This window comes from Urocitellus parryii, chromosome 5 (genome assembly GCF_045843805.1).
Source record: "Urocitellus parryii isolate mUroPar1 chromosome 5, mUroPar1.hap1, whole genome shotgun sequence".
NCBI lineage: Eukaryota > Metazoa > Chordata > Mammalia > Rodentia > Sciuridae > Urocitellus > Urocitellus parryii.
The window spans coordinates 130505227-130532441 of record NC_135535.1 but is presented as its reverse complement, the minus strand read 5'-3'; the positions used below and the strand labels follow the sequence as shown (position 1 = coordinate 130532441).

At 50.1% G+C, this 27215-nt stretch overlaps 1 protein-coding gene across 3 annotated transcripts; it reads left to right on the top strand.

Annotated features, from left to right (window-relative positions):
• Positions 1-4232: 4232 nt before the first annotated feature.
• Ogdhl (oxoglutarate dehydrogenase L) lies at positions 4233-26625 on the top strand. Of its 3 annotated transcripts, XM_026410847.2 has the most exons (22): positions 4233-4436; positions 6102-6266; positions 10044-10146; positions 10559-10674; positions 11045-11199; positions 12049-12195; positions 12835-12925; positions 15409-15588; positions 15953-16081; positions 17523-17702; positions 18060-18212; positions 18743-18845; positions 19329-19457; positions 20466-20616; positions 21761-21888; positions 22729-22907; positions 23406-23477; positions 23597-23722; positions 23834-23906; positions 25248-25411; positions 25573-25727; positions 26502-26625. In XM_026410847.2, the coding sequence occupies exons 1-22, from the start codon at positions 4233-4235 to the stop codon at positions 26623-26625; spliced, it is 3027 nt and encodes a 1008-aa protein (XP_026266632.2). The 3 variants fall into 3 exon arrangements, with proteins under 3 accessions (XP_026266632.2, XP_077655010.1, XP_077655011.1); XM_077798884.1 differs by lacking the exon at positions 6102-6266; XM_077798885.1 differs by lacking the exon at positions 17523-17702.
• The last annotated feature ends 590 nt before the right edge of the window (positions 26626-27215 follow it).

Sequence of the window (27215 nt, the reverse complement as noted above, 5' to 3'; positions counted from 1 at the left end):
AGAGATTTGAGGGCTTTGAGCAGAGGAGTGATATGATTTGAATGGGTGTTTTTCAAGTGTAAATCTGGCTGCTGTGCTGAGATTAGGATTCAGGGGTGCAGGGCATGGAAGCTGGGAGACCAGTAGGAGGCTATTGCAGAATTCAATAGAGCAGACAGTGATTTAAATCAGGTGCTTTAATCACCTATACAAGAAATCCTGCATACAGTAGAACAAATACCAACAGAAAAATTGACAAAAAGTACAACAGGAAATCCCAAAACAAAGAATATGAGATGAAAATCACTAATAATTGAGAAATGCAGATTGAAACCAGAATAGGAGAACTAGGGCTATAGCTCAGTGGCCGAGTGCTTTTGCCTAGCATGTGTGAGGTACTGGGTTTGATCCTCAGCACCACATAAAAAATAAATAAATAAAGACATTCTGCCCATCTATAACTACAAAAATAAATAAATAAATAAAAACATAATAGGATATTGCATCTGTCATTCTGGGGGAAAATGGAAAGCTAAAATCTGAGATAAGAGGGGACTTAAAATACTTATACACTGTTAAAGGAATATAGAATCCAGAAGCAATCTGACTTTATTGAATCAAGTTAAGCATGACCCAGCAACTCGATAATTCATCTCCTAATTATATATGGAGAGGGGGGCTTGTGTCACCCATCTGGAAAAAGTATATTCCAGAGAAATTCTCACGTAGGATCATAAGGGAATGTGAAGATATTTATTGCATCACTGTTTGCTGCAATGGGGCACTGAGGGCAGCCAACGTCACCATCACTGGGAGAATGAATGGGTAAAATGCACACCGGACTTTGAGATATGCACTTTTCATGCATTATTTCATTATTTCTAAAAAACATCCCTAAGACAGTGGAACTTTTAGTATACCCATTTTACAGGCTATAAAACGGAAACTATGTTCCTCTAAATACAAACCGTTGCTTATTTTCTTGTACATTTCTTCTTAAATTTAGACAGTACTGGGCTTGAGGGGCTCAGCAGTGACTCGGTTCACTCAACCATTATGAGCCTCCTTTTGATTCTGCCCTCTGGTTGTTCTTCACTCCGCTAGCCACAGGTGGCCTCGGAGGTGGGCAGTCAGCACCGCGGACAGCGACAGCCGCAGGGCAGGGACTGGGCGGGGCGTCAGTGGAGACATCACGACGCGAGAAGTCTCTGGGGCGCGCGCTCGCGGGCGGCCGCGTCACGTGACCCAGGTAATTGGCACTGCGTTCCCTGCACCCCATTGCACAGCCCCTTGACCTGCAGCCTCCGGACCGCGCTGTAGCGCCGACCCCCGCCCACCCGGTGAGCGCGGTTGCGCGTCCCCTTCCTGGTCCCTGCGCCATCTCTTGGGCTGTGTTGGGGGACCGGCGCCTCAGCTCCAGTCTCCCTGGTCCTGAGGAGTCGCTGCCGGCTGTCCTGAGCTGGGCCCTGTCGGGTGCGCGGGGGTGGGGGTGGGGGGTGTCGAGTGGAGGCGGAAGTAAGGGAGAAATAGAACGTGACCTTGCCTCCGCCCTTGGCCTTCTGGAGGACCCCCAACCTTTTGCGCGTGTTTGATCTGGAGAGTACGGAATTTCGTGTAAAGGAGCGACGCGCCAATAGTAGGGTTTCAGGCATCAGCGCTGGGCTCCTGGGTCCAAGGGCTACAGACTACTTTCTTTACCTTTCATGACCTGGGGAGGGGCTTGCTGCTCAGGGCCCTCCCATGCAGCCAGGACCGCCAAGGGTCACACCAAGGTTGGGGAGGGTCCAGTGTTGTTAGCCTATTGGGAAATTCAGGGAGTCTGAAGTCCCAGGGCCTCACGGGGTAGGATCCTTATAGACGGTTTTAACTGCGATCTCAGTTCCCAGACAAGAAAACTGAGGTTTCTAGAGGCTGAACTGACCTGAGGAAGTGGACGAACGAAGCCAACATGGAAGTCTTTCCCATCTTCTGGGAGATGGAGGGGGCGGGGCGATAACCTTGAGGCCCCAGCAGGCAACCTAGGCTTTAACTGATCCCAGAGGGCCCTACTCTAACACCCCCTTCCATCCTTCAAGATGGTTTTAACTATGGTCTCAGTTCCCCAAAGAAGCCCAAGCCCTACTGTGCAGCCCCTCCTCACCTTTTCCCATTTCTGGGCTTTATCTTAGGCCCTTACTCTCTGGCAAAGAAACCCCCCCCCCCACACACACACACCTGCTTTCTCTTGGGTCCAGCAAGCTAGAGTTGAGGTTTATTCCTGAGCAAAGCCCATCCAATTCTCAGAGCATAAAGAGGGAACAAAGAGAATGCTTCCTAGCTTTGAGGTCTTGGGAAGAACCCCTCTTCTGACTTCTGTTAACTGATTTTTACGAGGAGTAGGTACATTAGGAAGCAGCTCTCACCTAGGCACCTGGACAGGACCTTGTATATGGGAGCCTTAGTGGTAGGGGTGTCTGCAGTTGTGTTTCTAAGATTGGGTTGGTGACACTGCCCGGGAGGTGGGGGGGACAGCCCCAGGAGCTGCCCCACACAACTCTTCTAGTTGGCAGGGACCTCACAAGGTGTCTCTCAACTGTTTGCCACTGCCTTATACAGTGTAAGTAGGGCCTGGTAAGGCTGGCTGGGGCTCTGGCTGTAGATATTGAATGTTCTAGGGCTCCTGGGTCTGCAAGCCTCTCTTGGGTAGGAGCTGAAGTGGTATGCTGGCTACCTGCCTGCCCAACTGGGTGAAGGCCACATCAGTGTCCATCAGCTGCCCCAGTGTTCAGTGTTCTTAAAACTCGGTGTTCCCACACTGGGCCAGGCTGGATACAGCCAGGCTTTGTTCCATTCTGGCCTGAGTTCTCCTATTCCCTATGGGGGTGGGGCTTGGGCTGTCAGCAGAAGCAGCTTCAGCCAGTGGAAAGTACATTGTCCGTAAGAGAAGTCTGGGGTGACATCTTGATTCTACAGTTAGGAAGACACAGGCCCTGTCACCAGCATAGCCTCTTCTTCCTCAGTTTTCCTGTTTATAAAGTGGGGCTGATAGGGGCCCACAGTGGTCTGCTGAGAGGGTCAAGTAAGTACTGTGACTGCTCCAGGACCAGTGCTTCCTAATAGTCTGCTCTTTTTTTAAATTTTCAGAATGGATGGTCTTAGTGCCTAGTTTCCTTTGCTGTGTGTGGAACAGGGACAATAAAACCTCCTAGTTGTTTGGAATCTTGTGGTACTCCAGGCCAGGAGCTCCTGGGCCTGGTGGCAGGCTGGGCTGGTGCAGCCCCACATTTGCCAGACAGAGCAGGGGTTGTGACCCCCAACTATCTGACCCTGGAGTCAATGCCTTGGAGAGATGCTGCTCTAGGGAGAGCCATCCCCAGGGGGCCCTCACTGTAGGGCCTGGCCATAGTGGCTGATGGTGATGGGCACACAGCCCAAAACTTTGGGAGCTGAGCATGTGGGAGGGAAACTTGAGGAACTTGGGACTTAGAGCCCTACTAAATTCACTCAATATTTTTGAGTTTTTAATTTTTCTACTGTTTAGACTTGTTGCTGATTACCTGAGGAACCCGCCCTTCCTTGATTGAGGAGACCCTCCCCTCTGGCTCACGTGAGTTTGCTAGGAGGTGGGAGGGCCATACCCTACCCTGCAGTGGAAGTTGAGCCCTTTTATAAAGTCCAGGCAGTGGGCTTCTAGTGGCTGGTGGGGCTAATAGAAGGGATGGGTGGAAGTGAGGGTGGAGGAAACCTGGTGGTAGAGCATGCCTTCAGGGACATGGGCTCAGGGTCCAGCATAGGCAGGACCTGGTAACCATTATGCCTCAGAATGTGTGTTTTCTGGGTTGCTGAGCCTTGGAAGGGACAGTAGTCTTCTCCCTACCGTGGAGGCCCTGGTGGGGTAGTTCTGGTTCTGCACACCCCTCACGGGCCAGGGCTCCCTACACATTAGCAAGTCCTGTTCAGTATCCAGGCAGTGGTGGGACTAGGGCAAAGGAGGAGCTGGGTTGGGATGAGTAGAGCCCAGCAGGGCTGGGCTTATGGATGTTCAGTGTCTCTTAATGAGGTTTACTGAACTGGGCCTTCCTGCTAGACAGTGAACCCAGGGGGTTGGAAGATTATCTCATTTACCTCTATCTTATGGCCTGGACCAGCCCCCAACCCACTCCCTGCTGCCCCCATGGGACTGAGAGGTGCTGATGAGTGAGCACATGGTTTTCAAAGCCTTCCCCTATCTTGGTCCTATGGTTTACACCTCTCCTTCATCATCTATATCCAGAATGAGTCAGCTAAGGCTGCTGCCATCCCTGTTTGGGGCACAAGCCACGAGGTTCCTGGCTGCACGGTACATCTCAGTGTTCAACTGGCGTGGCAGGTCTTCTGGGTCACCAGCCACCTTCCCTGGAAGCAAAGGTGGAGGTGGCTCCAGTTACATGGAAGAGATGTACTTCGCCTGGTTGGAAAACCCACAGAGTGTTCACAAGGTTGGCACCCGCACCTTGCCTGCCGAGTGGGAGGGAAGTCTCTGGGGCCTATTGTGTTGGGGGTAGTGGAGAGAAGCAGTCTGCTTGCTGTGTGATCTTGGATGAGTTTCTTTACTTCTCAGATCCTCAACTGTCCCTGTTTGTTAAAGGGTCTGTCTTCATGTAGAAGAGGACGACTTCATGCCTTCCTGCTGATGAACTGGCTGGGGGAAGAGGTCTTGCTCTAGAGGTCCTGATAGTGCCTGTTAAGTCATACCTGAGGCATTCACTGCCCCACTAATATGCTGTATTGTCTCCAGATACCCTCTCAGGTGGAATTAGGCCAATAAATGTTTATAGGTACATGATCAAATAAAACAAATACCATTTGATGGTTAAAAAGAAGTCAGTCAGATAGCAGGGTGAAAAGTGAACTTGCTTTCTCTCCCCTTCACTCACATTTTTCAAAGGAAAGTGAACAGACACATGATTCAGAGCCAAGCAGTATGAAAAGCCCCAGAAAAACACCCTTCCAGTCCATCACCAGCTGATCAGATCCTTTTCACCCCATTTCCTTAACTTTCTTTACATAAACTTACTGCAGACATAATTGGATTTTGTCCCCCTTTTACACAAAAGTCGTACATAAAAATTTTTTGCTGTTTTGCTTCTTGCTTTTTCATTTGGCAATCTGTCTCCACATCTTTCCATGTCAGTATGTGAATAGTTTTCTTGTGCTTTTTTTCTAGCTGCATAGTATTATCTTGTGTGGGTGTGCCCTCCCTGTCCCCAGTAACAGATATCTGGTTCACTTCCAGCCTGGTTGTCATGAACAGTGCTGTGGTACATACTCTTGTATGTGTATAGCTATCTGTAGAAAAGATTTCCCAAAGTGGAAAGGTTGGGTCCAAGATTATCTGTGTGTGTGATTTTGGTGAGTATTGTTAAATTGCTTTCCACAGAGGTTGTTCCAGTTGATTCTGCCACTTGCATTGTATGAAAGTGAGCAAAGGAAAACAATTTTACATGTTCTCCTAGAAAACTGATAAAAGTGCCTGTGTATAGGCGCATCGAGTAGCAAGCCACATATCCTCTTCTGCTTTGTTCTCCTTAGAACATATCTTCTTGGTGATATTCCACATCCACAATAATGAATGCACTTTCATATTTTTTAACACTGCATAATTTTCCTCCAGATTCTAAAATTGATTTGTTTAGCCATTTTCCTGTTGATAGTCATTCAGGTTGTTTTGTAAATCACAGCCCTGCAGGGAACATCCTTGTGTATATACCTAGTGCACAGACTTGTGCAATGCCTGTGGAGTAAATTGCTAACAGCAGAATTGCTGGCTCAAAAAATAGAGCCATGAATGTGTAGAGTGTCTGCTTGCCACACTGCCTTCCAGAAGGATCTCTTTAAACCAGTGGGTGAAGGCATGTCACAACTGCTATCACAACCGAAGCCCCTGAGCCACAACTTATAACCTCTCTGCCCCCACTACATCAAACCAAGTCCTGAGAAGAAATGGGCTTTAGGTGAGGGGGCCTCAGCCAGCTGAGAAGAGTCTGTGAAGCAGAGCCCTGAGAAGATCCTGAGAGCTGTGGTCCCCAAGGATGCTCCCTGGGTCGCCCCTGAGTCTTCCCAGGCACTAAACTGGCTGTGTTCTTGCTTTCCTCCCTGCCCAGTCCTGGGACAGCTTCTTCCGGAAAGCCAGTGAGGAAGCCTCATCTGGCTCTGCTCAACCACAGCTTCCCTCTGTCATCCCTGAGAGCAGGCCCACAGTCCCTGGCCGGACCAGCAAACTGGTAGAGGACCACCTGGCTGTGCAGTCCCTCATCCGGGCCTACCAGGTACGGACAGACAGCCAACAAGGAGGCTCCTGGGACTTGGCTGGGTGCTGAGGGAAAGGGTCTCACTTGGCTCCAGTGTCTTCTCAGAGAGCCTTCTTCAAGTTTGCTACCAAATACCATCTGCTCCTCTGGCTAGTCATTGTCACTTATCATTCAGAGCACTGGGTTATTTTTGTGCATACTCATTAGGTGGCTTGTCATCTGTCTTCTGGAATGTTGTCTGTCTTTCCCACACCAGGCCCTCAGTACCTAGAGGAATACTTAGTAAGTAATCAATTCCACTCATCTGAATGAGAGGTAAGTGCATTAACCATAGTTAATGTCTGTTTTCTCATCAGGACTGGGTCCAAGAGGACAGGGACTGATATACAGCAGGTGCTTCATTAGCATTTGTGGAATGAATGAATAGTTCTGGTAAACAGTTCTTCCCCACCAGCTGCACATTCTGGAGACCTTGGCTTTCCTGTGTGGGGTCCCCAGTCTGGGCTCCTCTGTCAGAGAGTTCTGGTGATCTGTAATCTTGGTATTGACTGAACAGGGCTAATTGGATGCTGTTCTGGGCATTCATGCCATGACAAGTGTAATCATTGGGGATTTCTGTGGGAACTGGTGGCAGGAGGCATTTTGTAAGGGAAACTTGACATGCAGGGGGTGATGCTAGGGGATCCTGGAGGTCTGGGCAGAGACTCCGTGGGAGGGAGCAGCAAGCTGCTACAAGGGCCTGGGAGCAAAGATGCATTAGCAAATGGAAATGATTGCTCTGAATGAAAAGCCCTGTATGGGAGGGAAGTAATTTCCCTGTGCACCAGTTGTCCTGGATGGAAGAAGGAAGGTGAGCAGGTTAGGCCCCCCTCACTGGCCTGAAGACTCATTGACTTGGCCCACCAAGCAAACAGCAACTGCTCGTACTGGTTGAGCATCATTAATCCAAGGAATCCAAAATACTCCAAAATCTTAAACTGTTTGGGCATCAACATGACACCACAAATGGAAAATTCCACACCTGACCTCATCTGATGAGTCTGTCAAAACATAGACACTAACAATGTTGTTCAAAATCATTTTTAGGTCCTGAATATTTGAAATATAAATTAATTTTATGTTTAGACATGTGTCCCATTCCCAAGATATCTCATTACATACATGGAAACGTTCCAAAAAAAGAAAAAACAAAACAAAAACCCTGAAATCCCAAACAATTCTGATCCTAAGCATTTTGGATAAGGGATGCTCAATACACATTGTGTTTTTTTGGCTGGTTGAAAGAAGCAGAAAGTGATCTAAAAATTGACTTTGACAATGAAGCACATGGAGTGCAAAATGTATTAAATACAATAACCTCCAGAGTGCTGCTTAGGGCCTTATATTCTAGCATAGGTATTTTTTCATCTGCTCTTAGCCCCTGGATTCAGGCATTGTGACTTTATTTACTGGTAAAGGTCTATCTAAGGTGGAGAAGCAGAGTGGCTGCAGGCCCCAGCCTCTTGTGCCTGACATGGGTGAGTTCCTTCCAGGAGAGCTGTGGCCCCATACTTCTTCAGCAGTGAATAGCCATGCGTAATAATTTCTTAGATCCATTAGTTCATTAGGAATTACTAATGAATATTGTTCTCATTCTATCTTTCCTTGTTTATTACCTGACATATTCTACCAGGAGAAAATCTCTTTGTCCACCTGGTTTATTGGGAGATAAATATTGTCTAAGAAAGGCAGAGTGGCACAGTCCTGTAATCCTAATGAGTTGGGAGGCTGATGCAGAAGGATCACAAGTTCAAAGCCAGCCTCAGCAACTTAGCAAAGCTCTGTCACAAAATATAACATAAAAAGGGCTGGGGATGTTGCTCAGTGGTAAAATGTCCCTGGGTTCTATCTCCAGTATCCACCACTCACCATCCCCACCCAAAAAAGAAAGGCTCAATGTTTGTTTTGTATTGACTGATTTCCAAAAATATGAAAATTATATCCTTCAAAGGTGACCAGTGAAGGCTTTTCCTTTTTTTTTTGTATCACACAAATGCACAAATTTAAACATATTTCAATTAGTTGCAGATATTATACATATGGTTGCTTAGGAAGTGTCTATATTCTCAGCCCTAACATGTTTAGCACACTTTTGCTTCCTGGTAGAACAAAATGCCAAAGTTCAGAATGTACATTTCTGCTCAGCCCTAGAATCATCTAAGTCTCTGTGGAGTTCAGAATGTTCACTGGAATTGATTTGGTGATTTCAGTGGTCAGAGCCAGGAAATGTGCATGCGTGTGTGTGTGTGTGTGTGTGTGTGTGTATGTGTGTTTAGAAAGATAACATGTGCTGTCAGTTTATACTGATGTGTCTTCGTACTTCAAATGCAGGACTCAGGATTTGTCCTTGACCTCATCAATCTTATGGCACCATCTCCTTCCAAAGATGCCAAAAATAGATGTTCTGAAAGATGCCAGCACAATGGCTTATTTGATTTTCCTACAACCCACATGCAATAGTCTTAGAATAATAATGCTAACTCTGCTACTACTGGTTGGTTATAGAAAGCAGTTTATGACTTTTTCCCCTGTAGTCCTGTTTGTCTTCAGGGAATATTCCATTAGGTAATTAGAATAGTTCTTCTCTGTATATTTATGCCACTAAGTAGATATCTTTATTCATTTGTTTCATTTTACTTTCAGTTTTTAAAGCTGAATTTTGCTTCATAACATTGTGTAATGTTCCAAAGTCAAATCTTCAAAGCAAGATATATTCTTAAAAGTCTGGCTTCTAGCACTCTTTCCTGTTTTGTTTTATCCCTATAGATAATAATTTTTTCTTATTTTATGGTTTTCTTATTTTGTGATTTTATTCTTCTGATGTGTGTGTTTATATGTTCACACACAAGTGCATATTTTTACTGGTATGTCCTCTTTCTTGGATAATGGGTGATTCACCATACACACTTATAGAATTTTGCTTTTCCTAACAGTATTTTGTGGAGACTCATATGAGCAGAAAGGGATTTCCTCATTCCTTTTTTTTTTTTTTTTTTTTTGGTACCAAGGATTGAACTCAAGGACACTTAACCACTAAGGCACATCCCCAGTATTTTATTTTATTTATTTATTTTTAAAACATGATTCTTTTAAGTTTATTTTTTAGTAGTTTTTTAGTTACAGTCGAACACAATACCTTTTTTTTTTTTTTTTTTTTAATGTGGGGCTGAGGATCGAACCCAGCACCTCACACGTGCTAGGTGAGTGCTCTACTGCTGAGCCACAACCCCAGCCCCCCTATCTTGTATTTTATTTAGAGACAGGGTCTCACTGAGTTTTTTAGGGCCTTGCCAAGTTGTTGAGGCTGGCTCTGAAGTTGTGATCCTCCTGCCTTAGCTTCCTGAGCCAGTGGGATTACAGGCATGCACTACTGTGCCTGCCTCCTCATTCTTTTTACAGCTCTATAATTCTCCCCTGTTTGGATTTCCTTTGTCCATATGCTAGACACCTGTTGATGAATTGTTGGGAAATTTCTAGAATTTCACAGTTACTAATAGAACTATAGTGTATATCTTTGTGTCTAGGTCTTTTTCTATTTTTCCTGGCTGTATATTGTACCTTTAAACAGGTGAGCTGGTACCACCTTGGTGGCTGATGCTGAGGTCTCATAGTCAACCGCATTATGAAACCTGGGAGATCTGTGGAAACTTGAAATCCTGAAGCTGAGAGTGAGGGGCTGGGGCTCTGAGCATCACTCTAGGTGAAGGTCTGCTTAGCTGAGACCCAGCCTGGCATTGCCCTTTTCCCTCTTTTCAGATCCGGGGCCACCATGTGGCCCAGCTCGATCCCCTGGGCATTCTGGATGCAGACCTGGACTCATTTGTGCCTTCTGACTTGATCACGACCATTGATAAGTTGGGTGAGCGTTGCAACCCTTCCCTGTTGTCCTGGCAGTGACTGATCAAGCTGGTGCTTGTGGCCCATTGGGGGTAGAGGGGTCTTATGCCCTGTAGGGCAGTCTGAGCCCACTGCTTCTGGGTCCAGTTAGCTCCTTCTGATCCTTACTCATCTGCTGTATAGTATCCCTGAGAGAGATGTGTTCCTATTTTCTCTAGCTGGTACACTGCCCAGAAAGCAAGAGGGATTTGTCCAAGCCCATTCTCATGATAACAGATGCGCTCTAACTCTCACCTCCTGCTTGCAAACAGAAAGTTTATGAACTTCCAGGCTAGACCTGGAAGGAGGTCTGAGGAGGTCTGGGGATGCTGCCCTTCCTCTTGGGCCTGACCTCCCTCTTTCTCCCTCTCTGCTATTTGGGGCTCCTTCCCCAGCATTTTATGACCTGCAGGAGGCTGACCTGGATAAAGAGTTCCAGCTTCCCACGACCACCTTCATTGGGGGCTCTGAAAACACCCTCTCTCTGCGGGAGATCATCCGGCGCCTGGAGGTGAGCCCAGGCATGTGTACCCAATGGAACTCCCTGGAGCATCTGAGGAGAGAGGGACGGCCCTCTCTACCTTTTCTGTTCTAGATGCCAGGGCAATTGTCCCTGTTCCTGGCTTCCCATTAAGACTCTTCCTGGGATGGGCGTGGTGTGGCACGCCTGTAATCCCAGCAGCTCGGGAAGCTGAGGCAGGAGGATCATGAGTTCAAAGACAGCCTCAGCAAAAGCGAGGTGCTAAGCAACTCAGTGAAACCTTGTCTCTAAATAAAAGACAAAATAGGGCTGGGGATGGCTCAGTGACCAAGTGTCCCTGAGTTCAATCCCTGGTTACCCCTGCCCCCACACACACAAAAAATCCTTCCTGTCCCCCTAGACTACCTACTGCCAGCACATTGGCCTGGAGTTCATGTTCATTAATGATGTTGAGCAGTGCCAGTGGATTCGGCAGAAATTTGAGACCCCCGGTGTGATGCAGTTCTCCAGTGAGGAGAAGCGAACCCTGCTGGCCCGGCTTGTGCGCTCCATGAGGTTAGTACCACCCCAGATGGATTGCCCAGTGTAGTTGGAGGGGCCTGCTCTTGGCCTCAAGTAGGAAACGAGGAGGTGCCTGGCAAGGGAAGGCAGGACTGGATTGGCCTCCTCTGCTGGCAGTGGGGAGGCCCTTACACAGAGCTTTGGAAACAGGTGCTCACTTAGTTTGGCCAGGAGCTGGTCCAGGAAAGAGCCAGGCAGGTAGGAAGGAGTAGGACTCCAGGAAAGCATGGTAGCAGGGGACACTCGGAACAAGGGCAGAAGTAACTGGATGTGGCTGTCGGAATGTTTGGGCAGAAAGCTGTCCCCGTGTGAAGTGATTATAGTGGTGCCTTATGGTATGTGGAGGTGACTTCCTGACTGAGGTCTCAGAAGCTAGGTCCTCCCATGGATGCAGGGGCTTAGAGAAGCATCTGGCCCAGGTGTTGGGTGCCAAGGGACTTTCTGAGAGGTGAGATGTGGCTGGATTCTGAATTCGGCTGGGGAGGTGGTCTTTGAGGTCTTGGGGAGAGAGTACTTGGCAGTGTGGGCAGGAGAGTAGTGGCAGAGAGCAGGTGGGGGATGGCCTGTTGGGGAAGTTGGGTTCTGAAGAGGAGAGAGGTGGCATCTGGGAAGGTATGGGCAGGAGTCTATGGTGACCTGGCAGGACCCTCAGCCTGCCCTGACCTTGTGCTCCTTGCTGGGTGGGCGTGGTGTGCTCTGTAGGGGTGAGTACTAGATCATATAGTAAGAAGATGACTTTGCTCTTCCTTTGTCCTGGGCACCCAGCTCCTGTTGCTAATGAAAAGCCCCATGAGCTCCACCCCTGTCCCTCTCCATCCCTCCCCTTCCCTTTTCCCCAAGCAGGTTTGAAGATTTCCTGGCCCGGAAGTGGTCTTCAGAGAAGCGGTTTGGCCTGGAAGGCTGTGAGGTCATGATCCCTGCCCTTAAGACTATCATTGACAAATCCAGTGAGATGGGGATCGAGAACGTCATCCTGGGGATGCCACACAGGTGGGGCTGCCTTCTCTTCTATCGTTAGCTGTGTCCGTTTTCCAGGCTCAGGAGACTGAGTTGGAAGGGATGAGATGGAAATGAGGGTGTGGGTAGGGTCTTTGGGTAAAGGCCATCAGCCTGGTAGCTTCTCAGAGACCCTAGGTCTGACTTCATTCCAAGAAGAGCCAGGTACTTGGCCAAAGCACATGGGGCTGGGGACTAGTCAGGTGCTCTGAGACTCCCTTTCCTCTGACCATGTGGCTATGGTTCTTGGGAGGGGCAGAATTTTGTAAAGTATGCATTGTGCTTCTTGAAGTTCCCGTGGACATCAAGTGGAGGGCACATCCCAAGGAGGTGAAGGCAGGACCTGAATAGGTGGCCCTGGGTTGGCATTTCCTAGAGGGAAGGTGAGATGAAGGTGTCTATCCCAGCTATAAAGTGACTGCATGTCTCCCTTGACCTTGATGAAATTTTGGAAAGCTTCTTCACCAGCAGTTTGTCTGACCAGAGTCTGTGGGACGAGGCACTACTAGGGCGGATTCCCCCCCTCACCTGATTCTGTTAGGTCCCAGGTATACAAAGGAGAATGATGTTGCTGGACCAGTGGGGGAAAGTGGCATTGGTGTCAGGTAAGAACCAAGCCCTCTCTGGTTCCAGGGGCAGGTTGAATGTGCTGGCCAATGTGATCCGCAAGGACCTGGAGCAGATCTTTTGCCAGTTTGACCCCAAGCTGGAGGCAGCAGATGAGGTGGGTGCATGCCCTGGTTACTGTGTCCCTGAGAGGACCTGGTATTTAGGAGATGGAATAGGGAAAGGCTGGGCTGAGAGCTTAAAGGTGAGATAGAACTTGACATGGACAGAAGTGGAGAAGAGTGGAAGAGAGGCTGCAATATTTGATCCCTAAGGCTTTTGGGAACAAGTGCTGTCATGAGATAGCTAGGAGGGCCCTCTGATAATCTGGGCCAACCTCCTGTTTCTAGCTAGGGAAACTGAGGCCCAGAGAAATGCAAGGACTTTACAGAAATTGCTCACTGCGGCTTATGTCTGTGTCTCTGTCCCCAAGTCCTGTCCACCAGCCTGGAATGGCCCCCTCACTTGTTTGTTTGCCCAGGAGAGTCTTGGGAGATAAGAAGATTGCCTGTGGGGGTCAGCCAAGGACATGCTTTCCTACTCCCACCCGCTCCTAGCTGGCATGTGTGTTGTACATGCTGCACATCTAGCCGTGGCCATGCTAGCCCCTCAGTCCCCATTGCTTCCCCCTTTCCTTTGCCCTCTGCCTCGTTCAAAGTCCTGCTTGTTTCTCCTTTTGGTGGCACTGCTAGTCTTCTGGGTGAGCCTGTCCCTCCCTCCCCTGAAGCCTCTGTGTTCATTTGCCCTCAGTACTAGTCTCTGGCTTTCTACAGCCTGCCATGTGTGTCTGTCTGTCTGTATCTGCATGGATGCATATCGAGTTGCATATCTATTTTTCCCCTCTAGGACGAGGATAAGAACCTTGCCTTTAAAGCCCCAGTATCCAGTTCCACAGGTGCTTGGTTTGTTGAAATAAGTCACAATAAATTACTGCCCTAAGGACACTGAGTACATTGTACCTGAATAAGATCCAGAATCTACATCTGCTGGCTCCCAGCCCAGGGTTTTTCCAAAGTCCTGTTCATTTCACGCAAGCACCTTGAAATCTCTAAGCCTCATTTTTTTCCTTTGGAAAACTGGGATAAAAGCACCTGCCCCACTGTGTTTGTGAGGAAATGAAGAGATGATCATGGTGCTGGTGGTGTGTGTGCATGTGTATGCTGTAAAACTTGATCAAGGATAAGTTTTTAAAGAATTTCTAAATTTTTTATTGAAAAAAATATGAGCACTGTTTTTTTTTTTTAAAAGGTAAATTACAAAAGAAATATGAGCATTGCTTAAAAAAAGTTTACACAATGAGAACGTTTCCTCTGTGAGACCCCATTCCTTTGGCCAGTTTTTGTGTGTGTGCTTATGTTTGTTCTGAGGTATGTGCTTCCAGAATGTTCCATTCAGACACAAATACAGTTACTCCATTACAGCCTTATTTGTAAAAGGCCACGGGAGCAGCCTTTGATGCCACTGGCACCTTGTTGTCCCCACATACAAGATTGTCATTGTTTTATACCAGCACCTGTGTGACACCCTAGGCTTCTTAAAGCTACGGTGTCCCCTGCAAGGGCATTAGGTCCTTGTAATGAGTGTCCCTGCACATGTACAAATGAGTACATTGGTTATATGGTGTCTGAGAAATGCAGTGGCCAAAGCTAAGGAGGTAGGATCATATGACCCTTTGGGGAGCTTGCAGACATGGTGTATGCCTGCTGTGCCCCTGTCCTCACATACACTCTTGGATCTTTCTGTCTTTGCCAATATAAATATCAAAATGATTTCATTTAGACATATCTTTGTTATGAACTCAATTGAATATCTTTTCATATGTTTTTGAACCATTTATACTTTTTGTTCTGTAAATTCTCTGTCCTGGTTTTCACTCTAGGACTTTTTGGGTTTTATCTTATTGATTTGTAAAAGCACTTTGTATGTTGAGGACACCAGCCCTTTCCCTCACTTGTCTTGTAAGTATTTTCCTCAGCTTGATTGTTTTCCCCCTAGCATGTGCCTGTATTTGCTTCTCCCACCCATGACCAGTTAATTCCTTTTTAGCTCTCTTATGATTTCTGGACTTTGAATATCATTTAGAAAGTAAGCCTTCCTTTACTCCCATATAATAAGATATGTCTTGTTTACCTCAATACTGCTGTGGCTTTGATTACTTTGTAGTGAGGAGTGAGGAAGGGATTCAGTTCTGGTGTTTTCTAGAGACCTGGTATATGGACTTAGCTCTGTTATGAGCTGCTCTTCATTCTCTGTGGTCACTACCACTTGATGGCCCTTCTTCTTGATGCCTTTATCTTTTCCCATGCTGTGGTCATTTAGGTTGAGAGGATGATAGTTGATAATGCAGAGGGGGCTCTTATGAGAAAGTGGCTCAGGGGCTCCAAGCCCCAGGAGGAGCCGACCTTTCTGCTTTAGCTAGCCTAGAAGGGCGAGAAAGGCAGTGTGACCAGGAAGAAAGGTGGTTCAGAGACAGCATAGACTTCAGAGGAAACAGAAGCCAGGTAATGTCCCAGCCCAGCATGGGCTTGAGTGTCTTCATCTCCCTCAACCTGTTTGGCATGGGGTGGGGATAGGTTCATCATGTTCTACCTTGACCTTCAGGGCTCTGGGGATGTCAAATACCACCTGGGCATGTACCATGAGAGGATCAACCGCGCCACCAACAGGAACATCACATTGTCACTGGTGGCCAACCCCTCCCATCTGGAAGCTGTGGACCCTGTTGTACAGGGGAAGACCAAGGCAGAACAGTTCTACCGCGGGGATGTCCAGGGCAAGAAGGTGTGCTCCTAGCTAGGCCTGAAGGTGTTCTTTGAGGGTCAGGTCCCAAGGGTGGGGCTATAGGGGACTGGTTCTGGAACCTGGGCTCAGCTGACCTGGACTCCAAGGACCTAGGCTCAGATATCTTGACCCCAAGAGGTTGGGGAGTGTCCTGTGAGGGCTAGTCCCTGAGGGATTATGCTCTGGGACTTGGGCCCGGGGCGGGGGGGGCTAGATGCTGGGCCCTGATGGGTGGGCCTCTGGGGACCTGGGCCTTAAGAGGATGGACAAGGAGGACCTGGGCCCTGGGTCTTCATGGTAGAGGAGTCAGGGATACTGTACATCCTGGGACATAGGCCCTGCTGGCTCACACCCTGTACTGCAGGTCATGTCCATCCTTGTCCATGGGGATGCTGCCTTTGCTGGACAGGGTGTGGTGTATGAGACCTTCCACCTGAGTGACCTGCCTTCTTACACCACCAATGGCACTGTGCACGTCGTTGTCAACAACCAGGTAAGGGTGGGCTTCATGCCAGGACATATGTCTGTCACTGGAGATCTAGGTGGTGGGTTGGTGGGAACAGTGAGATACCCCGGCTGTCATCCCACTGTCTCACTGCCCTGCCACTTACTGGCATGCAGTCTCAGGCAAAGTACCTGATCCCCAGCCCACATGTCCTGATCTATGAAATTGGTAGATACATTTGTGTGCAAATACATGTGTGTGTATTTGGTCTTCTGTATCTGCAGGTTCTGCATCCACAGGTTTAGCCAACGAAGCACAAATAATTGTGGCTGGGCCAATACAGTGTCACACACCTGTAATCTCAGCTACTCAGGAGGCTGAGGCAGGAGGATTGCAAGTTTGAAGCCAGTCTGGGAAACTTAGTGAGACCCTGTCTTAAAATAAAATAAAAAGAAGGATGGGGATGTAGCTCAGTGCATAAAACCTTGGGTTTAATCCCCAGTACCAGAAAAAAAAAATTTTGAGGAAAAATTACATGGTTTTTTCTTGTCATTGTTTCCTAAACAATACAGTATAACAAGTATTTACACAGCATTGATATGGGTATTATAAGTTATTTAGAGATGATTTAAAGAATACAGGAAGATGCGTGTAGGTCACACACAAATATGATGCCAGTTTATTGAAGTGACTTTGAGTGTCCAAAGATTTTCCTGAGAGGGTCCTGGAACCAGTCCCCCACAGATACCAAGGGACAACTGTACTTAGTACAGAGAACGTTGAAAGGAATACAATATGGAGGCTGTGTGTGTAATAAGATGTTACCTTTAGCTTCACTTGAGCAAGTTGGTCTCAGATCACAGTGTCACCTGCCTTTTCTTGAAGGCAGCTATGGTTAATAAGGGCTCACCTATGAGCTTAGAGCATTAACTGCCTTATTTACAGTGCCATTGGATCTTCCTTGGGTAAACCTGCAGGCAAGAATTTAATGAGCCCTTTTGATAGATGAGGACACTGAGGCTTTGGGAATTGAAGTATGTTATCCAAACTTGTACAGTCACTTGCTGGCACACTGGGTTTTTCCAGGCCTGTGTTCGTCACCATTAACATAGAGAAGTGACGGATGGAAAAAGAAGCACGTGAAGCTCTCCTGGTGCTCTACTGTCCCTGTGGGTGTTGCTGTCATGTCTGACCGTGGAGCTGTTCGCTATTATGCTTCATGTCCTATATTCTAGGTACCCTTGATGGACCCTCCACCCCAGTTTCTTGACCCACTGGGTCTCTAGAAACTGGGGCTTGGGGTGTAGCTCAGTGGTAGAGTGCTTGCCTGGCATGCACCAGGCCCTGGATTCATCCCCAGCACTACAAAACAAACAAAAAAAAAGGGAACCACTGGGTGCAGTGGCACATGCCTGCTGTCCCAGGTACTCATTAATATTACTAAGTAATAATAATAAAGGGATGCTGCTGGTTCCTTCTGCTCCTACAGATTGGCTTCACCACAGACCCCCGAATGGCCCGCTCCTCACCATATCCCACTGATGTGGCCCGAGTGGTCAATGCACCCATCTTCCATGTGAATGCAGATGACCCAGAGGCTGTGATATATGTGTGCAGTGTGGCAGCTGAATGGAGGAACACCTTCAACAAAGATGTCGTTGTGGACTTGGTGGGTCTTGGGGACTGAGGCCAAGGCAGGGTGATGGCTCCTCCTAGCTAAGCAGGCCTGATGGGTTTGGGGTTCTAAGGCCAAGGCAGGAGTGAGTGGCCTGATCCCATCATGCAAGGCAGACCAGGTCTTCCAAACCTTCAGCACTAAGGGGTAGGACTGCTTTTTAGACAGGTTTAGTGCCACTAAGAGCTATCTGTGTGCAAAGTCCTGGGCATGGGACATTTGTTTAGTGATAGGTGATAATGGGAGCTTTCGAGAGCTTCAGAGTCTGCCCTGCCTGGATGTGACTCTGTTTTGCAATGACTGCTGAGCACACAGCCTGGGCAGGGACTGAGCCCCCAGCTTCCCCTGCAGGTTTGTTACCGGCGGCGTGGCCACAATGAGATGGACGAGCCCATGTTCACACAGCCGCTCATGTATAAGCAGATACACAGACAGGTGCCGGTGCTGAAGAAGTATGCAGACAAGCTCATCGCTGAGGGAACAGTCACCCTGCAGGAGTTTGAGGTAGGGACATGGGCACTGGGAACAAGTCTCAGATAGAACTGGGTGGGAATCTTGGAGTCATTACAGATGTCACCAGCTCAGTACTGGGCACAGAGGGTTTAAAGAAATAGTCAATGTGGTCTTTGTCCCCAAGAGTCCTCAGTTAACAAAGTGCACAGAGAACTAAGTACACAGTTACAGCTGGGTAGGGTGCAGCAGGTGCCATGATGCAGGAGAAGCCCAGCTTCAGGCAGGATTCCCAGGAGGCTTCCTATAGAGGGATCCCTGAGTTGGGTTCTTCCCCCAAATCATCTATAGACATGTTGGTCCTTCCACCTTCAGGGAACTCAGAGCAAGGGCTGTGAAGTCTTTCCTGGTTCTTCCCTCAAGCCCCTTACAGCAGGCCTACCAGGCCTGGCTACAGCCATGAGGTTCCTACAAGCCAGGAGGCAGAGAATTCTAGAACTTGATGGCTTATGAGTCTGGGCAGATGGAGCCTCTGACTGCCCTGGGCATTGCTGCCTCCATCCATATCTTTATCCTGATTCCAGGAAGAAATTGCCAAATATGACCGGATTTGTGAGGAGGCATATGGAAGGTCCAAGGATAAAAAGATCCTTCATATCAAGCACTGGCTGGACTCACCTTGGCCTGGTGAGTTAGTGGTGTATAGCTCAGTGATCCACCTGAGCCTTGAGTTCTGGTACAGGGACAGGACTGAAATGTCCTTGGGTAAAAGCAGTCACTGCCCAGCTAGACACTGAGGCTGGGCCTTGCATACCCCCAGGCTGTGGGGGCCCCATTCCTGCAGGTCAAGGTGAGTTGGGGCAGAGGGGTGACCATGTATAGCTAATGGTCACGTGTGCTACCTGGAAAGGAAGGGTTGCTGGTGGGGAGCTCAGAAGGCTTCCCTGGAGGGGCAGGGCTGGGTCAGATGTGACCCAGGCCCTGGGGAAAGTGTGGGGCAGGTATAGGAGTACAGCTGTGGCTCTTCAGCTGTGGCAAGTCCCACAGATGGTCCAGAGCCAGCCAGTGTGGGTAAGGAAGCCATAGGCCCCTTAGTCCTGGGACAGCAGGCTGACCAGGGACATCAGAGCCTTTTGCTATCCAAATGTGAACAGTCTCTGTCCTTCTCAGGCTTCTTCAACGTGGATGGGGAGCCCAAGAGCATGACGTGCCCCCCCACAGGCATCCCTGAGGACGTGCTGACCCACATTGGTAATGTGGCCAGCTCTGTGCCCTTGGAGGACTTTAAGATCCACACAGGTGAGGGTACTGCGTGGTCTCCAGTGCAGCCATTGTCCCAGACCTAACATCATGCCCTGTAGGGAGGTGGGTTGGGACAACAAGGGAGACTGCATGGAATGTCCCTGCTGAGCCCTTGGTGGGTTTGCTCTGCTCCTGAAGTCCCATTTGTGCCTCTGGGGTGCCCTTGATCGTAGCTCCTTTCATGGTGGGTATAGGGAGTTGAGCACATGTGGATGCCATGTAGCTCCATGCCAGGGACCAGTCTCATATTGGGCACTTTGGGTTTTCCAAACACAGTTGCTGGGGAACATGACCTTGGCCAGGCAGAGGAGCAGAGAAGCAGGGGCTTCCATGGAGGAGGTGGTGGGGCCAGGACTCTGCTGGCAGGAAGGATGTGGGCCTGCTGCTGGCATGGGCAGATGCCTGAGGTCAACCCCACAAATCCCTGGCTAATGAGCCTGGCTAGCACACCCCTTGCGTTTGGATGCTGTGGCAGCTGTAGGGCCACTACAACTGTAATAGGGTAACTGCATACCTTCTGACCAGCCCATTAGAGTTTTAAGGGAGCTCCCTCACAATGTGCATGGAAGCCAGGCATCCTGGGGCACCTGCTGATGATGTGAGTGCTCCTCTCTGTGCACAGCACAGGGTGTTTGTACATGTACCAGACTCAGTCCTAAGTCTCTTGCTAGGCATGTGATCTTGAGTTCATGACTTCCCTCCTCTGAGCCTCAGTCTCCTCAGCTGGAGAGTGGGACACTCCTCCCTGTAGGGTTGCTGTGAAGAATCCTGACTCAGTGCATGAGTATCTGAGACTGGCTCCTTGTTCCCACAGAGAGGGGTTAGCTGTTTCAGGTTGGCCTATTGTACTGGCTCGAAGCTGGAGTTGGGGGCCAGCACTGGGCCCTCCTGCAGCTTGCCAGTACCCTGCTTTTACGCTAAACACTTACCCCAGGACCTTTGCTTCAGCTGTCCCAGAATAGTTGTCAGGCTCCGGAGGCCCTCAGACCCCCTTCCCTTCTGCAGGCCTCTCTCGCATCCTGCGTGGCCGTGCAGACATGACCAAGAAACGGACAGTGGACTGGGCGTTGGCAGAGTACATGGCCTTTGGCTCCTTGCTGAAAGACGGCATCCATGTGCGGCTCAGTGGACAGGATGTGGAGAGAGGCACATTCAGGTAAGGGCAGGGTAGGTTCTGAGTCCCAATCCCTGGGCATTGGTCATGTTCCTATAGAACCTATAGGGGAGCTCATTGCTCAGCAGTGTTTGAGGTATCCCAGGGTCAGCACAGGAGATCTGGATGAGGGGCTGGCCTTTCGTCTTCTTCCTGGACCTGGTCTGAGGACCCAAGGAAGACTCCCTTGTCTAGCTGAGGTTTTCACAGCTAATCCCATTCGCAGCCACAACCCCCAGCCAAGGCCGAGTTATCAGAGGGCTGCTGACTTCTCTCTGATTCCCCTGCAGCAGCTGTGCAGTGCTGATTTCTTGGCCCAAGCTGGTGACTCATATCTAGTGGTCTGGTGGTCATCTCTGGTCCTAGGATTCTTTATTTTTATTTTTTGATGAACTGCGGTCAGACCAGCCTTCCCTATCTTGCTTGTTGGATCTCACACTTACTATCGTCAACATCACATTTTCCTGATTTGGGCCCCCAGCTGTTTCACATCCTTACTCAGTGCCATGTTGGCATGTCATGCTGGTGTGGCTTGCAGAATTCAACCAGCCAACTTGCTCTTGTTCTGGTTGCTCATCTCTGCTGGCTTTGCTCTAGCCAGGGACCTAGGCAGCTGCTTTGCTGCCCCTTGGCTGCACATCGGCCCTTGCCAGGGTTCAGCCAGGTGGTCCTCTTCAGGTACCAGCCTCAGGTCCTGCACAGCAAGCAGTTCCTGCCTCCATAGAGGTTGGACAGGGCAGGTGAGGTAGCAGAGGAGTCAGCAAGGTAACAGCAGGACAGTGCCCCAGAGGTGTGGCCTCCTGGGATCTCAGGTTCTTCCTTGCTTCTGGGAGGTCGGCAGGGCAGGTCTCATCGGGTCTCTGTGTGAGTGAGAAGCTGAAACTCAGGGAGGTGCCTTGACCTGAAAATCTTGCTCCCAACCCCCTGGTGCAGTGTGTGGGCAGTGGGCAGGCCAGGGGCAGGCAGGGGAGGGAGGTGTAGGGGGAGGGACTGTGGCAGCTGTCTTGGTGTCAACATCCTACGGGACCCTTCAGGTTTCATGGGGTATTGATGAAGGCTTGCCTGCCTCCGGCTGCCCAAGCTCCCCTGCTTTGGAATTGGTGCCAGCCCTCCTGCCCTCTGTCCCTTTCCTGGTCTGTCTCCCCAGTCACCGGCACCATGTTCTCCACGACCAGGAAGTTGACCGAAGGACGTGTGTCCCTATGAACCATCTGTGGCCTGACCAGGCCCCCTACACCGTGTGCAACAGCTCCCTCTCGGAATATGGAGTCCTTGGTGGGTTAGGCAGGCCCTGAGATAGCTGGGGACGAGAGAGAAGCTGGGAGGGAGCCAGGGTTATGGCCTGGGAGGGCTGCAGAGCTCAGAGACTCCTGAGGGGGCAGGTACTGGGCTGCCCCCTACTGGGGACATGTGGGAGATGAGATTCTGTCCTATCCTGTCCCCTCAGGGATCCCAGTTGGAGAGCCTTGCTTGCCTTGTGTGGAAGGGGACTTTATACACCAGAGCCCCTTCCCTGGACACCAGCCTTCGTGGGCTGGGACAGAAAGCCCAGTAGAGTCCATTATGGGACATGGCTACTGACTGGCCCTGCTGCCTCCATGTTCCTGAGTCCCATCTTGCCTCCTCTGCCGTGCACCCCAGGAATCCTGTACTGAGGTCCCTTCCCTGGGCTCTGGCTCCCCTATGTCTGCTATGTATGCTTCCCCTCAGCTCAGCCATTGGCTAGCATGCTTCCTCCCTCACTCCTCTTCCCAGAGTTTAGCCACCCACTCTAGGGAGATGCCTCTGGGCCAATTCCTCCCCTTCCTCATCCACATCTCTGCACACATTTTTGGGTAGTTCTTGGCATATGGTTCCTGCTACCTCCCAGGTATCTTTGGCCTTGGCTCCTGGGCTAGTTAAAGCTAAGCCTGGCCATGTATGATATAAGAGATGAAGGTGACGTGCATGTTGCCAGCTTCCAGACCCATTCTGGCCTTTGAGTCCCAAGGAACCCCTGGGTTCTTCCTGGCTTCTTGGGAAGGATGAGCTTGGGTTGGAGGGCTGGGTTTCACTGGTCCGACGGCTGTTTGGTGACAGTATGCAGCAAGCCCTATCTTGGTGTCTTCTCTTTAGGTTTTGAGCTGGGCTACGCCATGGCCAGCCCCAATGCCCTGGTTCTCTGGGAGGCTCAGTTTGGTGACTTCCACAACACAGCCCAGTGCATCATCGACCAGTTCATCAGCACTGGCCAGGCCAAGTGGGTGCGGCATAACGGCATTGTGCTGCTTCTGCCCCATGGCATGGAGGGCATGGTGAGGACTGTGGTGGCTGGTGGCTAGGTGGGCTCTGGTGGGGAGATCCTTGGCCCATTGCAGGGTTGAGGGGTTTCTACCTTCTATGGCTCTGGAGCTCAGGGATCTGCCTTATGGGGAGGGAAGGGAAAGGCCAAGACAGGGATGAACCTACCCCTTTCTGGCATGAGGTCTTACCCTCTCAGTCTCTCACCTCCCCCTCTGTGTGTCTGCCTCCTGGGCTTCTTTCAAGATGAGTCCTGACAGAAGTGCTCACTCACTCAGTGGCAGCGCTGAGAAAGTGTAACTTATGACCTCTTCCTGCCGCCCTGCACGCTCACACATGCTGGTCCTGGGTGGATCCCCTCTGCAAATGCCCTGTCTGCTCTTGCCTCACATTCCTGGTTTTTCCTTGTGGTTCAAGCTCCAGAGTGAGAGCACTTCCCTCAGGCCTGGGGTCCCAGCAGGGCCAGGTATGCCCTGTGTAGGTCACCTTGGCTATCTCTTATTTGCTTTCAGGGGCCTGAACATTCCTCAGCAAGACCGGAGAGGTTCCTGCAGATGAGTAATGATGACTCTGATGCCTACCCAGTGAGGGCTCCTGCCATCCCCCAGGATGGGGGCCACCCTGCTGGGCCTTGGGGGGCCAGGGTGTGGGTGCAGCATGTGACTTCCTCCAGTCACCACTGGCCTCCTTCTGGCCTTGGCAGGTGTTCACTGAGGACTTCGAGGTGAGCCAGCTCTACGACTGCAACTGGATCGTGGTGAACTGCTCCACGCCGGCCAGCTACTTCCATGTGCTACGCCGGCAGATCCTGTTGCCCTTCCGCAAGCCGGTGAGCTGCATTGTGCCTGCCCCCGTAGCACCTTTTCAGTATGAGGGTTGAATGTGGGAAGCCCTGGACAGGTGGGGACAGATGATTGCTGGGCATGTGTTTCCCTTCCAGCTGATCATCTTCACACCCAAATCTCTGTTGAGGCATCCAGAGGCAAGGTCCAGCTTTGACCAGATGGTGTCCGGTATGTGCCAAGCCTAGCAGTGTTGGGTGGCCTGCACCGGGGAGATGTCCTACGTGGGGCCCAGTGGCCTTTGCGTGGAGTCTGCTTCTGGGGTTCTTCTGTTTTCCTTTCTGTCTGGGGCTCTGTCAGCCCTCTAATAGCTCTTCTCCTGGTCCCCACAGGCCATGGGGTTGGGAGGTTGGCACTGTGGCCAGCTCTGGTCACTTGTATGGAGCTGTAGGGCTAGAGGTGTGTGCTATCCACCCTCCTTAGCCACCAGCAAGGCTGACCTGGCTCTGCCAAGGTTGCTCAGAGGTGGGAGGCTAGCGGAGTGCTGCCTAGTTTGCTGTGCACTGTCATTCATTCATTAACCCATCTTTTCACTCATGAACCAAACACACATTACTGGCCTTGGGGACCTGGGTCCCCCTCCAGAAGCTCTCAGTCTTACAGACCTTGGGGGGGGGGGGGTCAGAGGAAGCACATGGAAATCCAGTGCTGAACTTGAGATGTGATTCCGTAGAGAGTCAGGGATAAGCAGGTACAAGGCACTGAGGTTGGCAGAGTAGAACCCCCTTGGTAAATAGAAGAAGCACCAACTGGCCATAAAGGGCCTTAGTGACGTGGACAGGTATTGGTTTTTCCCCTGTGTCTGGGTGTTCCCTCCAGTGTGGGAAGGTGGCTGGAGTGGGCAGTTCACAGTTCCTGCAATGGGACTGGACCACCTGGGCTGATGAGCTGGTACTGACCCTTCTCCTGTGGGACTGGCTGCAATTACCCTGTCTGCCTCAGTGTCCTCATTTGGGATGCAGTGATGCGGGGACACTGTAGCGGCTTCCTGAAAGGTTTTGCAACCTGCTTGATCTGGTGCCTGGTGTGACCTCTGGCAGAAAAAATGGATAGGGCTTCAAGATGAGGGCTGTATTGCAGGTCTGAGGGAAAAAGAGGGCACAGTGGCCTCTCAGTAGCTACTCGTCATCCAGTGTGGTAAATGGGGAGTCATGCAGGGAGTGGGCACCACTGGAGGTAGCAGGTCTTGGACAAATGATGATGCCATCAGATCAGTCTCCTGCAGGGGCCTGTACTCCTAATAACCAGCATCTTAAATATGGATTCTCCCAGGGTTCTGCCCATGGCTACAGCTCCATCTCCACCCCTGTACTTGTGATATCTCAGGGTGTCCTCTGTCCCTTGCTCTAACTTTTGGATCAAGAGTTGCCAGTTGTAACCACAGGCCTCAGCCTGGGGTTAGACTCAGCAGCCAGGGAGAGCCTGGGGATGTTGGGGATCTTTTAGGAGCTTCTCTGTGTGTGCTACTTTCTCTGTGTGCTCACGTCATTGCCATGCCATATTGGTCCCCAGGGACCACCTTCCAACGAGTAATTCCTGAAGATGGGGCTGCAGCACGGGCTCCTGGACAGGTGCGGCGGCTCATCTTCTGCACGGGAAAGGTGTACTACGATCTGGTGAAGGAACGCATCAGCCAGGGCCTGGAGGAGCAGGTGGCCATCACACGCCTGGAACAGGTGTGCCAAACTCCTCTAGTGATTAGAGAAACAAGCAAGATTGACTCGCCAGCCCCCAGCTCTGGGCAACGTACCAGGCAGGGCTGGGAGGATGGCTCCTGTCTTGGGAGCCCTGGGCACACTTCCCCTCATCTGTGCCCCATTTGTCCTTGCTTCCCCAGATCTCTCCGTTCCCCTTTGATCTGATCAAGCAGGAGGCAGAGAAGTACCCAGGAGCGGAGCTGGTGTGGTGTCAGGAGGAACACAAGAACATGGGATACTATGACTACATCAGCCCACGCTTCATGACCATCCTTGGCCACACTCGCCCCATATGGTACAAGACTTGGGGGACCAGTACCTACCCTTGCTTCTGTTGGAACTGCCTGTGGCTCTGGGCTTGATGACCCCATCCTGGTTCTGCCTGTCCTATTGGCCATGCTACTTGGAACTGGCCTTTATTCTTTGAGCCACATTTGAAAACCTGGGAGTTGAGCCCTGTAGTCCCTGCTGGCTCCACGTGTTCTGACTGTGGTGGGTTAGCTTCCCCATCAGGGATGGAGCATCAGCAATACCACCTTTATACAGAGTAGACCTTTGTTTTTGTTCTGTAGCCAGAGCTGAATTACAGAACCTTCTGCATGTCTCAAACCTCCATCCTTTGAGCCTAGCTTCCTTATGTAGACTCTGTGAACTCTTTGTCTCTGCAGCAGGATGATGATAGGCTTAGACCCCATGGACAGATTAGCCCTCTGAGGTGCATGGCACATAGTGGCTGCTCAGTGCTTAACATTAGCATCACTTATCTTTGGGAAGATGGTAAAGGGGTATGAGAAACTCTAAGTCAAAAGTGTGTTTGTCCCCAAAGCCTTTAAGTTGTGGCCCTATTTGTTTTCTTCATGGGCAGATCTAGTGACATAGAGAGGGCAGTTTCTCCTCCCTGTCCTATAGCTGGGTAGCTGAGTTTGCCCCAGGTCCTCACCTCACTGGGAGTGGTGTCCAGACAGTTCCCACAGCTAGGTCAGCTCTCCTCAGATGTGTGCCCTATAGTCCTGGGGTGAGTGTGGGCTGAGGCCAGGCCCACCCCTCCCCTTAGCTGTCTCTCCTCCAGGTATGTGGGCCGTGACCCAGCAGCTGCACCAGCCACTGGAAACAGGAATGCACACCTGGTGTCACTGAAGAAGTTTCTGGATACTGCCTTCAACCTTCAGGCCTTCGAGGGCAAGACGTTCTAGAGTTAGTCAAGGCCTACCTGGGTCTTGCTGTGGGATCAGTTGGGGATTTAGGAGGCCTGAGAGGGGGAAGGACTACTTGGTGCCTCAGGACCAACCATTCTTATGTAGCGATTGAGGCCAAGGAGTAGCACTGCTGGCTTCGGTACTATACCAAGTTTGGCCTTCATGTTTATTTCGGAATCTGTAGGACTGAGAAAGTCAGAGGGGTCTGATAGAAAGGATATAGTTCTAGAGTATTCCCCCAGCTTCCCCAAGCTTTCCGGAAGCTTTTGTGTTATTTCCCCATCCATGTTGTTCATGTCTCAAGACAGCCAACAACAGTCCTGTGTCACTCCCATCCTGGCAGACCTGGATGCCATTCACCCTATCCATGTTCATCTGTAGATTCAAAAGGAAGTTCGCTTTTGTGCTCTTAGACATGGAGATTTCAGCAATAACAAGCAGGTGAAGCAAAACCATGCCAGGTGACTTATGTATGCTCTGTTTTATGGGGCATGTCCTAAAGGTATGTCAGCTTTAGTGTGAGATGCAGCCACAGCTCATGTGTACCAAAGTAGAAAACCAAATAACAGAAATAATAATAATAATAA